Genomic DNA, 16,317 nt, shown 5'->3' on the forward strand with positions numbered 1-16,317 from the left:
ATGTAGGCAACCCAAGTCAAAGAGACTCAAACGAAAAAGAAAATAAAATTCCAGAAAAAAAAAACTGCGTTTCCTCAACTTCTTGGTTCATCCTCACTAAAAAAAAACTCAAAAATCTGGAAATAGGGCAAAAAATAAGTAAAAAATGAGCTCAACAGCAATTCTCTCCAGATTATCAACAATACGAGGAAGATGCAAATCAATTCCTACAATTGCTAACTTATTCAAATCAACCACCCCATCTCCAGTTTCTTCTTCTACTAAGCGCATTCCTCGTATTTCAAGGTTTTATTTTTTATTTATTTATTTATTTATTTTTTTAATCTCTTGTTAAAAATTTTGTCTTTTGATTCTTTGATTAATCATTTGGATGAATTTGTGTTTTGAAAATTTTGAGATTTTGTGATGTTAATTGAATCTGGGTTTTTGTGGGGTTTTAGGTTACCTGTTGAAGCAAGCTGCTTACTTACAATGTTGCCGTTGCACAGCGCAATTGCTTCTGCTAGATTACAGTCTGTATTATCTGTTGATTCCCAGAGTTGGTGTTTAGTTCCTCAAGGTCTCTTTCTTTTTCTCTCTCCTCTTCTTTACCTAATGCTGTTTTGTTTTGACCAAGTGTATGTGGGTGTAACCTAGATTAGTTGATAATGTCTTCGATCGAATTCAATACGAATCATCGCCCAATACGGTTTTCTATAGAAACCTAAAATGTTGACCATGTTCATATATATATATATATATGTTACTTTTAAAGGAAATGTGCCACGTGGCACTTTTCAAAGTATATGCGCCATGTCACAATGTCACGCTACTATCGAAAGTATATGCATCACATAAGTTTGCCACTTCATTACTCATACATAAAGGTAATACATTTACCATCTCAACCAACTTTTATTAATGTTTCAAATTTCACATAATATTATATATCCTTTCATTTATTAAGTAAATTAGACGTAATATAATTCATTTATTTTTCATAAGATTAGAATATAAATACATATACGGTAAAAAAAAATAGTGACATACAAGGCAACGCTCGAACCACTACATACACTAACTATATAAACAATCATACATAATTACTAAATTACAGAACTACATAAACTAGCAACTCGGGGCATCGGGCACACACTAGTGGGGTTATTATTTGTCTAATTTCAGTTATGTTTGTTTAGTTATAGTTGGTGCTTAGGAAAAGATAGTTATGAGGCTATGTGAAATTATTTTAATGGAATGGAACATAAAACAGAGTTGTAGGATATTACGGTATTTATATTTTTTTTTTTTTTTTTTTTTTTTTTGTAAAAGGTATAAACTTTGAAGGAAGTTGTTAGTGACGGGGATTAAGAGAGAGGAGAGACTAATGTGTAATCGAGATTCCCTCCTAAAACAATTGGCAATAGGAGCAATTCACTTAAGTTGGAATTAAAAGGACAAACAATGTTGGGTAAATATCACACTTGTGTCTAACCTTTGCTCAAGTGAGACTTACACTTTCCTTAAGTGAAAAAGGCTTAAAGAAAGCGCCTAAACGCCATAGAGCACTCCCAGTAAGGCGAATGAATTACCCCTTCAATGTGAAAAGTAAAAACCACAAGGCATGAATAGTTTTCCCCCTTTTTTTCCTCTTATTATAATAAATTAAGGGTACATGAAACTCAAGTAAGTCTCACAAAATTCACAACATTAATAATATCAAACATAAGAAGATTGGAGCTCGATCACTCAATCTATAATTGTAGCCTCATGTGTCCCCAACAAGCTAGCTATCCAAGTTTCAGCTAAATCGAACCACATTCACCCCTCGATCGGACCTCTTGATTGAAATTGCTCCATGAAACCCATGTAGTGGTAGCAGCTCTAATTTCATCTAAAACCATTGTTTCTTCGTTCTTTCTTGCATTTTTCTTGTGAAAGCTCATCAACTCTTTAACCCTTTTTTAGACTTAGTTTACACCCTTCTAATATGCTTATCAAAGCTACATCATAAAGTCCAACAGATAAATATTAGGCCTCACCCAACATATAATAGCAGAAGTTAATGAATTACTTTATGCGTCGAGTAGGTTGGACCCTCAACAAAATTCTTTATTTGCTGCTACTGATTATTTGGTATCCCATATATGTTATGGTGTGTGAGGGCTTGCACAAGCAATTGATTTAGTTAGCCGATAGTTATTATCAAGGAAATAGATTGTTGCATAATTGTGTGGCACTTCCAAATTGAGTTTGTGTAATGTATGTGGCAAATCTATACTTAAAGGATAATGTTCTCAAGAATACAAAAATGTGTATTATTACAACCATTGAGGCGGAATATTGGAGTTGTGGAAGCATAGCCATAGATGTAGAGGCTTAAGTGCTTCCTTCGAGAAAGTTGGGTTGTTAAGCATAATGAGCATAAAGTATTATGTGATAATATTATGAAGTATTAGTGTTATAGATTCGAGATAAAATGTATTGTACTATGCTTGCACCAAACATATTGATGCTAGGTATTATTGGTTGCCAGATGTGATCTAGATACAAATGTAACCAAAAAATTCCACACTAACAAGAATGGTGCCCACATGCTGACAAAGGTTGTTCTTGAATAAAGCTTGAGATTTATAGTAGGATTGTTGGCATAAGGTTCAAGTAATCATGAAGGGATTGTATTTACTCGTGCTGAGCTAGAGGGGGATATTGTTGTGGATCCAGCCCACTAGAGGCATAAGGTTTTAGATGAAGCCCAAATTATTATAGCATGGCTTTCAACATAAGCTATGAGGGATGTTAAGCTAAATCCAAATTATATAAAGGTTTGAGGGTTGGGGCTGATTAGATTTTCACATGAAGGAAAAATACAAGTACAGAGGAGATTTAGAGTTGTTATTAATGTACAGATTTAAAATGGCAAAGTGGTTTGCTCGAAGTATAAATGTAGTTCAGGTAAAGCTTAGACAATAAGCTGGGGACATTTGAGGCTTCAATCTGGTGTTGTCGTAGTTTCACGTTCTAGTTCACTGGAATTAGAGCTGGACAAAATCTTTGTGTTTTTATGATATTCTTCGTCTTGGTCGTATAATTGTTAAACGCAAATGTATGAACTTCTTGGTTGGTCTTAAACCTTAGTAAGAATGAATTGGGATCTTGTACCAATTTACCCTTACTTTATTACTCTTAGAGAAGTAAGGGTGGACTCCTCAATGTCCTCACAAATCCCTTGGTTTTTTCACATCAAAGGGGCTTTCTACCTACAATTCTCATATGTTTTGATTTTATGTTTCCCTATGGTGAATTAATTTGTAAAATGGGGTTGTGTTGTGAAGTTTAATTGTCTTGATTTTGATCCTAGTTGGTGTTTAATATACAACTTGGTGTTACATAGGTAAGATAGATAGTGGGGAAAATTCTTGATTAACGAAAACTGCAAAATGATTACACTTAACGAAAACTGCAAAATGGTTACACCTAAGGGAACTTAGGAAAGCGAAAGTTGTATTTGTCTTGAGCTGATTTTCTACTTTGTTATTTTGTATATGCCCACATGAATAAGGAAAATCTACCAAGGTTAAATTTTCCCCTTTATAGGAAATGGGTTCTTTGTGGTTGTATTAGGTCTATTTTAGTTAACCTTGCTGGCTGTAGATCCGTAACTTAAAAAATTTTTGTCCATCAAATAAATGAGAAAATTTGGATGGTGGCAACTCTGGCAAGTGATCCACTTTATTGACTTGGAAATCGCTAGTAATTTTTTTATGCTGATAAGGTTGCTAGAAAAGGTTTTGGGAGCACTTATTAACTTTGTGCTACACAGTTTGATGATCTTTTGCTGAGTTTGAAACCGCCTGTGTTTCCTTCAAGGCTGCAAGGGATTATTTCCATTCTGTTGATCAACTAATCTGAGTTTAGGATTACCATATATCAAATTCGGAACAAAGTTTTCTCTCTCCCACCTCTTTGACGTTACGTTCAATGTATAATGCATTTATACTACCAGAAGGAAAGAGAAATATCTTTATCTCATGGCTCCTTGAGTTTAGGAGGTTATATGATGTGCTTTCTTGTTCCTTTTTTCTCCTGTTGCCGAAAGTAGAAAGCTGTATGCTATGTTCATTGCTCTTCTTCAGGCCGGGACAATGTGTTAATATCACGAGTTCATATAAGTTTTGGTAAATGTTTTCTAATCATCATCTGGCTTTGTAGTTGCATCACCTACCATTGTTTCCTTGACACAGTGGTACATTGTTTATTGGATGGGGAATTTGAGTCACAGTAGTCTGTGCCAAGTAACAGATGTATGGTGTAGTAGATTCTAGACCATTCGGCAAGTAGGAAATAAGTAGGAAATTCTTTCTTTTGCATACAGGCAACCTTTATAGCTATGTGTATGCTACTTTGAACACGTTAACTTAAGCTTTGCTCCTGATGTTTATAGGATTCATTTGTGCTGGTAGTTGCCAATAGACATTACTAGGCAAATTTTTTGCTTAGGTTGAGCTATTTGGTACTTGACAGTAACTTATGTCTTGTAAGATGTAGCTTTTAGAATGCTAGGTCTTAGATTGAGGGTTTTTATTTGGTGTGCTTTAAGTAGCAAGTAGCAAACATGTTTTTTCGTACTATATATTTATATGGTACCTGCGCACGTCTGTTTTTCCTAATAAATTAGAGCACAGTCAAGTCAGTCACACTTGTTGCTTTGTCATTTTCTCAAACGGAATGAGAAGATAAAAAGGTCAGCTTTTCTTCCATCTGCCCGGATTATAACCATACTTGCAATACCAGCCCTAAAGAAATCACCTGAGGGAAGGAACTCTTGTGAACTGCATGTAATGTTATCAGCTAGCTAGATTCCAGGCAACTTCAAACAAAGCTAATAGTGTTTTTGCTGATAGTGCTCTGTCGTGATCTGGCTATGGGACACAGCATGAGAATGTATTTCATTGAAATTAAGTCAAATGGACATGTGGCATGTTTCGGCGATAGTTGAGCATCATGTGATCATGATTTTTTTAGGATGACACCAGTGTTTTATACTTTTTTTGTAAATATCCACGTGTGTTCTATACCTTATTTTCGTTAAATATTCATCCTTACTATTCTTGGAATTGACTGTTTCATAACTTTTAAGTTGTTGACTAAAATTTCTTGTTTGGTTCTTATTGCAGGCATGTCAATGCCTTTATGATAGCATGTTCGACTATTTTGGATGGTACCCAGGAGCTCCTGCAAGAAGGAATACTTGGAGAGCCAGATTCCCCCCTTTTTATCACCATCGATTTTATGTAGCATCAAGGAGAACACAACATTGCATGTTTTGGTTGGTTAAAATACTAAATATATCTGCCAATGATTATTAAGCTGCCTTCAAAGTTTTTGATTTCTTGAAATGGATTTGAGTATCATTGTCACTTTCGCCTTGGAGGATTGGATTTGAGTCTCATTGCATCCATTCTAGCAAAACTCTACCTCATTTCTCTGAAGGCCCATGCAGTCACTGATGATGTTATAATACAGGTCGCAGGGAACGTGATCAACATTGAGTTTATCCACCCCTTTTGTGAATCAGAAATAAAATCACCCTTTCTATTTCAATGCTTTAACAAACTTTCAACAGGTTTTCTCAAATCATATAGCCTAGTGACTTTGCTTTGCAACTCTACAACAGGTAGCAATGTCAATTATACCGTTCTCCATAATTGATTGATCACAGCATAGTATTTTCTATTGATCTTCTCATAAAAACATACTGGACGATTTAGGTATGGAGATGGACGTGAAGACTGATTTCAAAATGACTTCAACCATACTTTAACGTGCTAGTATTATTTTCAAAAGGTAAGGTATATTCTGACGCCCCAAAATAAGTTAATCTAAGACCGTCTCTCTCCCTAACACCCCCCGCCTCCTTGACACACACTGTTAAGATATTGAGAGGAAAGACTAATTGCTGTGGTGCCTCACTATATCGAGTCAACAAAATACTTTCACGCTTCAAGAAAATTAAAGAAAATACAATGCAAATAACAGAGAGTATAAACAATACACATAAATGATCTCATTTATAAGATTAGATTACAAAATGAAACAATACACTACAGAAATAAATAATAATAATGTAAAAATAAAAAATAATAAACGCATTAAATAATCACCTAGTGCTTTCATTACAAGCAAAATGTGAGTAATGTGACTACAAGAATTTATTTTAAGAGAAAAAAGGAGAAGAGTTTTCCAAATCAATTCAACCTGACTATAAGGTGATGTACATCAAATTCAATGCCCACATAGAGATACGCTCAAACTTGGGGGAAATAGCAAAAAAGACGTATATACTAGAATACTAGAATTTTTCAGTTGTTGAGGAAGGCAGAAAATCTCCCCGAAAAAAAAAAAAGGATGGAAAATAAATGAAACAAAGTGAGTCAAGTTAGCAAAGCAAGCTAATTTTCCAAAAACATCTAGATTATAATGCAATAACAAGCCGCGATATCACACACTCCCGGTCCTACTAGGGGCGGCTTTTCCTCCAGGCTTCGATTTCGCCATATCAACCAGATCTCCAAACAGCTTATCGTCTCCCTTAGGTTTCTGCCTCATAGGAGGCAAGTAAGAAGCCATCGAATTCTGGTTGGAAGCATTCTTCAGAGAACTGTCATCTCTCATAGACAAACCGTACATTCTCTGATCAAGATATTGAGCATCAGGCTGCTGCGCATAACCATAGCCATAAGCTGCCATTTGATTTCCATACATTTGAGCTGGATACATAGAGTTCATCTGGGGAACTGGCATTGCCTGAGGAACCATACCCATCATCTGTCCTCCTTGATAAGGCTGAGGGTACATGCCTGGCATTTGGTTCATCACAGGTTGCACATTCATTCCTGGCATATGACCACCTGCCATGTGCGGTGCGTACATTCCTACAGCTTGATCATTTCCAGGTGGTTGAGGTGCAAACGGATGCACACCACCCTGGAAATTTGGTGATTGTTGGACAGCTACCGACGAGGCTTGCATTGAAGAAGAATATTGAGGAGTGAATGGCTGGTTGGTATCAGCAGGCTGAGACTCCCATGGTGGTGGTGGCAATGACCCTCCATTCTGAGAACCTGAAAGGCCAAATGTAATGACATATCAGTGAAAGGCAACAACATCATAACTGCAAGTCCGACCTACCTCCTATATACTATTCGGACTTGGACTACAAGTGTCAACAAGGGCAATGTGTACAGATCATCTATTTATCCCAAAGTGAAAGACCAGATGCTGATTACCCGTGCCAAGTTACTTTTTGTTAAATAACTGACCAATGAGCTAGCAGTAAAATGAGTAGAAGAGTAATATAGATCTACCATAAGAAATTTCAGTCTCTATCATGGCTTAAAAAAGAGCAAAAGAGAAGAGTAAATCACCATAGACAGGTGATGCAGGCTGTGGCTGCTGCTGAGCAACTTGCGGATTCCAGGAAGCTCCTGCAGGTTGTGAATATCCGGCCTGTTCATACTGAGGCAGCCCCATACCTGGAGCCATTCCATTTGCATATGGTGTTGGTTGCCCCGGTTGAAAATTATGCTGCTGTGGATGTTCTGGGCCCAAAGGATATGGCTGACCTTGTCCACCAGAAAAGGCATGCTGTGAATTTGAGGATTCTGGAGTGTTGTCCATCGAAAACATGTTGACAAGAGCTAAAGCATTATGCTCAGAAGGAATAGGACTTGAAGGCGGAGGTGCAGACACCGGAACTAGAGCCAACGAGTCCTGTGCAGTTGGAGTACTAAAATCATCACCTAAAAGATCACCACTCAGGAGGTCAATTTTGGACAATGCTTTGTCCGTTGTGGCTACAGAGCCATTTGCTTGGGAAGCTGGAGGAGTTGCACCTGAGGCAGAGCTACAAAATAATATCGATGAGAAAAAAAAAATGAGTAGAAAATAAGTTATTAATAATTAAATGTAAAATGTAATTTGAATGGGTTGCTCAATACTTTTACATTTAGAGTGAATCAGTGATGCATGTGAGCTTATGGCAAAGTCACCAATACCATGGTCAACTATCCTATTAAATGTAGATATACCGGAAATAAAAATGCTCATAGCCAAACTCTTGGTTTAATTTGGATTTTGGAGCTTCTCACAAAATAAACCAAAATACTATCCACCACTTTTGGCCTAGCTTACTACCTTACTATTCCATCAACATTAATTCAATTTTTACTTTGATATCTAGCCCATATTGTTCAAAAAACATTTCCGTTAAATTCTTTCAAATTTCAAGTAATGATCTCAACAAGAATTAAATGATACTTCCTCAGTTCTTTTTTTATTGCACAATAAGAGTTGGGCACAAGATTTTTGGTAGTGGAAACAAGGATGAGAGAGAAAGGTAAAAATACAAGATTGCCCATGTAATGGTATACATAAACTAAAAAATCAAGTGTTGAAAAGTAAGAGTATATTTGGTATTTGTAGTGTGAACACAAATATTTCTTTTCCTAAAATAGAAATGGTGCAATATTTGTGATCTTCCTTAAAAAGCAAGTGGTGCAATATTAAAAAAACGGAGGAAGTATGAAAATTAGTATTTTTAAAATGTAGCCATTATATTTGAGAGATTAATGGTCAAAAATATCACCTGAAAAAACGCAGGTTGTTATACAAACAATATGGAGTATTCAATTTGAATCAGGTAGTAAAATCATCTATAACCCAACTACCCAATGAGCATAGAAGCACCTTAAAAAAGTTGTAAAGCTGAATTGGAGGTCCCTAGCTCATTATTACCCTCAAAAAATTGGTTCTACCACTAGTCTATGCCAAACTAGGGGGAGATGGAAGAGGTGTATCATTAACTGATTAATTATTGGAAGCGAACGATTAGTTCAGTTGATCACAATTTTAGGTGCTGTATTTCATAATTCCCAAATGATGACACTCCTCAAGATAGCCCTTAAACGAGCTAAAAAAGTTAGAATAATTATATATTTATTCCAACTTATCCCAAAAAAGCAATTTACATAAGATGGGCGAAATTCTAATTATTTATACTACCTTCGTTCCTGAAAATTCGACTCACTTACTATTCATGTGGTAAAAATAACTTTGACCACCTTTTATGATTTATACAATCAAAATAAATTAACAAATTTGATCTTATGAGATTCCCCTAATGATAAATTTTTCAAATATCAACTTTTTAAAATTTTTACTTATACATAGCCGAATTTATTAATGGTCAAAGATGTTCATTGGAGACCGTGCGAATGCAAAGTGAGTCGAACTTTCAGGAACGGAGGGAGTACAAGTTATCCAGAAGTTAAGTCCTTCAATCAATAGCAGGATATGATTGGTCAAAACATAATTTTACAGTGTCTGATATACTTCAAAAATACTCTCTGTCAGTGGTCACACACTCAAAACTTGATATATGCACATGGGAATGTCAAAAAATACCAAGAACATTTCTGAAGCATCCCAGCCATTCTAACAATCTACAGCATTTAAAACTAGTATTTTACACAAGACCAAGTAGCCCAGTCTAAACCTTGTTTTTAACCCATGCTTGACAGGAATTTCCTGGCCCCTAACACCCAATATTCAATAGGTTCCCAGCTGACCTGGTCAACTTAGTCAGACAACTTTGGCCCATTGTGTTAACATTTATTGTCTAAGCCCCATCCGCTGCATACAGATAAATCACAATACCAAGCACAAGCAATGTGACGACAACAAACATAGACATGTCAGTTAATTTCTCTATACAAAGTTTGGGCCAAGCCATTTACACAAATTGTAAACACCGAGAAACATAACTACTAACTAGTTAAGCCAAACAGACAATATAATTCAGAATTATACAATCAATGCAGACGTACCTTCCATCAGTTTGTTTGCTGCTTTCTCCTGTATCAACCAAAGGAGCATCAACATCTACGAGCCCTTTACTAGATTCAGGTTTCGAGTTCTCTTGCGGTACTTTTATTCCCGAAGAAATAGCTTCATGCTTTGCAAGCACTCTCTGCAAGTCATCATTCAAAGCCAGGCCTTGGCAAAGCAGTGATTCATCCCTGAAACCAGTATGATGTTTAACTTCAGAGAACAACAATCTAACTAATCTAACTTCACATCACAAAAGTTGAACAGATTATTAGATCTTTCAGAAGTTGCAGCCAAATCCATCAGAAGAAGAAATATCAACTACACAGACACAAGTACAATCTGTAGTACAAGTTAAGAGTAACTAATAAAACCTTACTACCACACCATAATCATGTACATAATCAGCCTTTTACCAGTAAGAGAGCTAAGCCAAAGGGCAAGGCAGAAACAGAGAGCAGAATAATATAAAAGTACACACTTTAGCAGTTTGGCTTGATGAACAAAGCAAAAGCACAGCTATGGATGATAACTCTTGTTACTGCAATTTTAGTAGGGAAAAAAAGCATGTACAAATTGTTTTAAAAAATTAACAAACTATCATGCATAGATGCCTAAATGAGCCGATTCTATCTTGGCAATGGGTTCTCTGTTAAAAATTGTCAAAATCTAAAGCTCAAAAAAAAAAAATAAAAAAAAAAAAAAAAGGTTAACTCACAAGGAATTCTTCAATTCAAACTTCACATGGCCATATTTAGCTGTGCTTTAACTAATAAGCATAACTAAATAAATCAAACAAATGATTCCCCCCCCCCCTCCCCATACACCTAATTTCCAAGAGCAATGTCAGAGAAGTAGGCCTTACGAAGTCGAATTAACTAAATGGACAACTCTTTGCTTGTATGTTCGGCATTGTTCAACCAAATCAACGATTACCTCCTGTCTAAGGCCCTGCAAAGATCGCCAGGGGAAGAAATAAATACCATAAATTGACAAATAAAAATACCAACAGACGCAGTACTATTCAAAAAATGTCATTAGAAATTTAAAGCTGCTCAATTCCCAATACAGAGCCAAAAATTCACCTTTCTGGCTAGGAAATAGAGTAACTTAAAATAACAATGGCCTATTTAACTAACTGTTGATAATACTTGCTATTTGTGTAGCACATACTAGTTAAAGTTTTTGACATTCAAGTGGCCTAATCACAAATGAAAACAGGCTCTCTGTTATCGCAAGAGATGTTTTCCATAAAACAGTTCCCCCCAACAAGATCCTGCCTTGGATAGTGCCCATTCTTAGAATTGATGGAAGAAAGATATCCTTTAATTCAAGATCAATGTTTGTCATGTTGATAAAGTTAATCCACTACCTCAACAAATAGTTTCTTTGAACACCATTAAGTCAATCTAATTAAAGGATAACTAACATCTACCTGCTGATAAATAACAACCAGCAGTTGGCAGGGAGTAGTATGACTAATACTCATGTGACTAACTAAGTTTACAAATCATGCCCTTTGATTTTATGTTACTGTTCACAGGTAGTGCAAAATTTTCTCAAAGAGGTACCTTCTATTCTAGCAAAAGACCATTTCCCTAGAAGCTTAAAGAAGTGGTGTTGACATTTACCTTTTTCAACTACAAATAAAAATTTGAATAATAAACAACATTTACCTCTTTGTTAGATGGATCAATTGCACTTAGCATTTCAGACAACACATCCATAATCCCTCGTGCATTCTGCATTTCTGACAAGCTATTCAAAAGGGAAATAATAAGTGCAAAGAACAAAGAATCCTTAGGGGGTAAATCTAATGCTATTCTTTGATAATAATATTATTAATAAAGTAAAATAGAAAAGGCTTTCCCCTTGCTCGGCAGATGAATCCGAGCTCATCAGACACTAGCATGCCAGAAAGCCTAAATTCCTCTGCCCCTCAATGAATTTGCTCAATTCCAAAATACTTTAGAGTTTTGAATTATAAATAACAGCTTTTATAAGGCATCACTTGAATAGTTTTACTACAACATCTAAGGGTTAAATAGTTGAAAACTGAGGAACAAAATAACATAATCCCACTCAAAAGGGGGAGAACAAAAATAAAGAAAATAAATATTGATCATCCAAAACTATGGCTAAAGGGGTTGGAAAATAAACCTTAAGGTGGGAAACTCAGTCTCTGCAGAAGCCTCTGCTGACTCTGGACGCTGCTCTGAATTGAGCACATTCGAAGGATAATTAGACAGAGGCTGTGTTTGTGGTGGTGTAAATACAGGAGCCGACCTTTCTGTTCTCTGAGGAAAAACTGCACCTGCACGCTGATACAAAAGCAGCATATAATCATACTATGATTAAAGAAAAAGCATTAATATCAGGAAAGTCCCATGAAACCACTGCATAGAAAAAAAAAAAAAAAAAAAAAAAAAAAAAAAAAACTGCATCATACTAATTTTAGAGCATAATACAAATTTTACCCTTCTAGAGTCAAAACAAGTGAGGCAACAGTAAAAAAAAAATACCAATAACTCCTGGTAAGCAGCATAATACTGCGGGTATCGTGCTCTGGGTCCACCAAAAGCTTCTTGCCAAGTATCTATAAGAATCAATATCTTCTCCTTGACATGAAAATCAGGCTACAACAAAAATAAAAAGTAACATGAGCCAGAACCTCAAAAACTGAAAAGTCAATATAGCAACAGTCATCTGCTCTTTTTAAAACATAACAAAATTCCCAGACCTTCTTTTTAGTAATTTTCACCATCTCGTGAGGTAGATCTTTCTCTGCTACATGCATATGTACGATATCCCCACAGTTCTTTACAATTGTCTCCAGCAGCTATATTTGCAGTATGCAGATAAAATAACCAATTTAGTTCACTGCAACATATGAAGAAGACAAGCTATAAACAGACAACAAGCCTTTTTGCAAACTAAGAAGATATACTAAAATAAGACTATCTTTGTCCATTGATCTGTTGGTCAATCAGTTTGCAAACACAATAGACCAACATGACTAATTAAGATTTAAAGAAATAAGCAAGCACAAGCCAACAAAAATAATCAAGCAATCATAGCTCATTTCTGCTCCCATGTCAACTAAATGACAATATAATATATTAATCATAAATAAACTATGAGACGTAAATAAGAATACTGTTAGAACAAAAGGTTAAAAAAAATATAAAACAAAACCCATATTTATCCTTCCAAAGGTGGTGTGAGAGAAAGTACACGACCTTACCCAAGGATAGACAACAATTGGGAAGAATAAGCATGAAAGTTACAACTGCTCAAAAAAATGAAGAATTACAGTTAATATTTCTGTAAGAGGCTCACCGTTAGAGCTAGAAGCTGAACCTTCGAGTTCCTGCTCCCAATACGCCTCTTTATGCCCTTCACAACATCCTTAGCTTGCCTGGATAGACAAAAGAAGCAACACTTAACCAATAAAATCCATTTGCATAAAAAATTGTGTACAGACAACAACAGCAGACTTCAGACCTAGCTATTAGCAACAAAACTCATATAGGACACTGGCCTTGGTGTCAAAAGCTATGCTTAAGGTAACAAGTGTTGGAGAAAATTCCACAGGGGCACCTGACAAAGTGATGTCCTTCTAGCTAATTACATGAATCACATTACATTGCCTAATGTTCTTCTTAATTCCTTGGTTCCTTTCTAATAATAACTGTACTCCACCGTTCTTATTTGTTTTACTCACTTTTCATTTATTGCTTCTTTTTTGTTCTACTCACATAGATTTACTCTAATTTAAGCATGCCCCTTTGATCCTTTATCATTTTAGCCCTCTTATCCCACAACAATCACACCTTTCCACACACCCCCCCTTACTTAATTCACCTTTCCACACACTCACCACTTTTCTATACCCTCTCTCTTAGCTTACTCTACTAATTTTACACCCACTCACCTTTTTCAAAATTTTCTAAAATCATGTATTTACAGAAGGTGGGTAGAACATAAAAGAATAAAGACTATATAATATGGGAATATGATGGGTTACTCTGAAAATTTTATACATTCTATAACTAATATTCATTATCTGCAATCAATCATAAAATATTTTGTTAAATTAAATGCCAAAAAAATTTTTTAATAGAAATGCTAAAGTGCACCTTATCCTTTAACCCCTTCAATAGAAGCTAATAGAAAGACAACAATAAATACAACTTTTGAAACCAGTTGCAGCTTCAAAGATGTGAAATCATGAATAAACACACAAAAGAGAAGGTATAAGGCTAAACACGCACATTATGCACATCCGAAAACATCATACTGAACGATTCCTAGAGCACCATAACATCAAACCAAGGATAACAGTAGCTCCCACAGATCTCAGTTCTACCTCCTTTATCACTTATTTCTGCGTCCCTTAGTATCACCTGTCCACATCTATGTGGAACATCCAAATGCCTCTTCTTAAATGATAGGTATTATAATTTAACGTACTATCAAGTACAATAATAATTCATATACTATTAAAAGTAGTGGCAGGTAAAAATATGTAGACTCTTGAAATAAAAGACACAACAAAGTATTTTCTTTTAGGTAAGTAAATATTTGAGTAGAACTGCACCGAACAAACACCAAAGTACAATAAGAGTACAAGGTGTCCTTACAAAATAACCCAAATTATCACAGCTACATATTATCCCAATTTCTTAGAATCTCCCTATAGAATAATGCGGCTCAGCCCCCACCGCTTTAGCCCTTAAAGAAGCTAACAAGACGACTTCATCCCACAGCATATGTGACAGCCATTTCATGAAATACATGTAGACTCTGCTCTAGCCACACAGTCCACAAAATAGAATCCTCTACTTGTCAATCAAGAGTAGGTCTGCTGAAGGGGTGCAAGTCCCATGCATACAATTAAAGACCAACACAGGTTCATTATGTGTAAAAGATGAGCATTAAAGAAGTGAGTGTCGAACACAATATATTGAGTGATATCATGGCTCTCAAAAAGATGCACAAATGCTGTTCTGACCAGAAACTGAACACCACAGGATCACTATGAAAGTATCAAGCCAGAGTCTAAATCCCACACATTTGACAACCAAATTAATTGAGCATTCCTTGACTACCAAACTAACCGAGCATTCCTTGTATACACAGTCTTTTACACTGAAACTGACAATTCAAATCACCATTTTATGAGCTTTGTACTTTGTAAGCCACAGTCTAAAATCACCATAGTACCCTGTCACGGTACCACCTAACATTTGCCTTGATTGCATCATTCCCACAAGTTTCATAATCATGAATGCGCCCCTAATCCCTTATCCATAATGCATATCAAATTGTTGAAAAAGCAATATTCAACTAAATTCAGTAATAATTGCAAACTTGTATCCAATTACAAAGCACCCAAGTGCCTTCTTTATCAAGATGCACAACACTCTCTTGCAAGTCCTTTCGACAGTAGAATAACGTTCAAGAATACCGTTTGCCCCGTAAAATGAGCTCCATTCTTGGCTAAAAATAGAAACACTCCATATGACAGTTCCAAAACCAATTAAAGCACACTAAAAAGGCTCCTCCTTAATCCTTACCACTACATTATTCTATTTATAATAGCCGTTACACAATGAACCCTAATTAACAGGCAATACAGGTTACAACCACATGAAAATCAATCAAATAATTATCCAATTCTACTAAATCCACCAACTCTAATCATTTAAAATTAACCCAATTTTTCTCATGATATCAAATTTACAAATTAGCAGTTTCCCTACTAAATAAATTAACTAAAATTACAATTAACCTAGCTTTTAACATTCAAAATAACCTAATTACCAATCATAAAACAATCAAACAGTAATCACAGCAAAATAAAAATTGAATTACCCAGGATCCTGATTAAGCATATCACAGATCTCGATGTTCATAGCCCAATCAGGTCCGATCAACATATCGGACGTAGCTCTTTCCACCATAGAATTCACCATTTTTATCGAAATTCTTCTTCAATCTTCCAAAATTCAACTAAATTTCAATCAAATCAAACAAAAAGTAATCAATCAAATTCCGGCGCCTAATTTCGCCGGTAATCAAGAATTCTCCGGCTAAATCTCCGATTAGTAAAACTGAACTTACTGGATCGGATTATGAACCCTAAAATCAAAAAAAATTGAAATCAAAAGTTCGATAATTTTCAAATTTTCTCTCTCCTCACTCTTTCTCTCTCCTCTGTTCCTCCTCTTGGAGGATTCGATAGGGAAAATTAAAAATGTGAGATCATCTCAAAAATGAAATTCATAGTTATTTCCTTTTCATATAGCACGAAAAAGGGAAGGAGAAAGGATAAGATTGTGACACGTGTGATTTTGTTATGTCATTTATGCCGGTAATTCTCTTGGAGCCGTTGGATTGGAATTTTTATTTTATTTTTGTTTGTTTATTTCAGCGGTTTTGTAACTA

General features: G+C 35.5%; 2 protein-coding genes across 2 annotated transcripts; one reads left to right on the forward strand and one right to left on the reverse strand.

The window, feature by feature from the left end:
* LOC110739605 lies at window positions 1–5,378 on the forward strand. The gene is made up of 3 exons (XM_021920057.1): window positions 1–285; window positions 441–559; window positions 5,157–5,378. The coding sequence occupies exons 1-3, from the start codon at window positions 146–148 to the stop codon at window positions 5,174–5,176; spliced, it is 279 nt and encodes a 92-aa protein (XP_021775749.1). The 5' UTR covers window positions 1–145; the 3' UTR covers window positions 5,177–5,378.
* A 753-nt stretch (window positions 5,379–6,131) lies between these two features.
* On the reverse strand, window positions 6,132–16,317 carry LOC110739797 (TOM1-like protein 9). The gene is made up of 10 exons (XM_021920281.1): window positions 15,745–16,317; window positions 13,207–13,285; window positions 12,608–12,706; window positions 12,390–12,503; window positions 12,028–12,188; window positions 11,544–11,625; window positions 10,733–10,818; window positions 9,867–10,058; window positions 7,407–7,885; window positions 6,132–7,103 (listed from the first exon to the last, which is right to left on the reverse strand). The coding sequence occupies exons 1-10, from the start codon at window positions 15,843–15,845 to the stop codon at window positions 6,481–6,483; spliced, it is 2,016 nt and encodes a 671-aa protein (XP_021775973.1). The 5' UTR covers window positions 15,846–16,317; the 3' UTR covers window positions 6,132–6,480.

This window comes from Chenopodium quinoa, unplaced genomic scaffold (genome assembly GCF_001683475.1).
Source record: "Chenopodium quinoa cultivar QQ74 unplaced genomic scaffold, ASM168347v1, whole genome shotgun sequence".
In the NCBI taxonomy this organism is placed as follows: Eukaryota; Viridiplantae; Streptophyta; class Magnoliopsida; order Caryophyllales; family Amaranthaceae; genus Chenopodium; species Chenopodium quinoa.

Excerpts from the sequence above, each read along its gene's own strand:
- LOC110739605 (XM_021920057.1), top strand. The coding sequence starts at position 146 with ATGAGCTCAACAGCAATTCTCTCCAGATTATCAACAATACGAGGAAGA. Across the intron at positions 286-440 it reads CGCATTCCTCGTATTTCAAG|GTTACCTGTTGAAGCAAGCT; the intron begins GTTTTATTTTTT and ends GTGGGGTTTTAG. Across the intron at positions 560-5,156 it reads TTGGTGTTTAGTTCCTCAAG|GCATGTCAATGCCTTTATGA; the intron begins GTCTCTTTCTTT and ends TTCTTATTGCAG.
- LOC110739797 (XM_021920281.1), bottom strand. The coding sequence starts at position 15,845 with ATGGTGAATTCTATGGTGGAAAGAGCTACGTCCGATATGTTGATCGGA. Across the intron at positions 13,286-15,744 it reads ATGCTTAATCAGGATCCTGG|GCAAGCTAAGGATGTTGTGA; the intron begins GTAATTCAATTT and ends TTGTCTATCCAG. Across the intron at positions 10,059-10,732 it reads CATTTAGTTAATTCGACTTC|GGATGAATCACTGCTTTGCC; the intron begins GTAAGGCCTACT and ends TACTGGTTTCAG.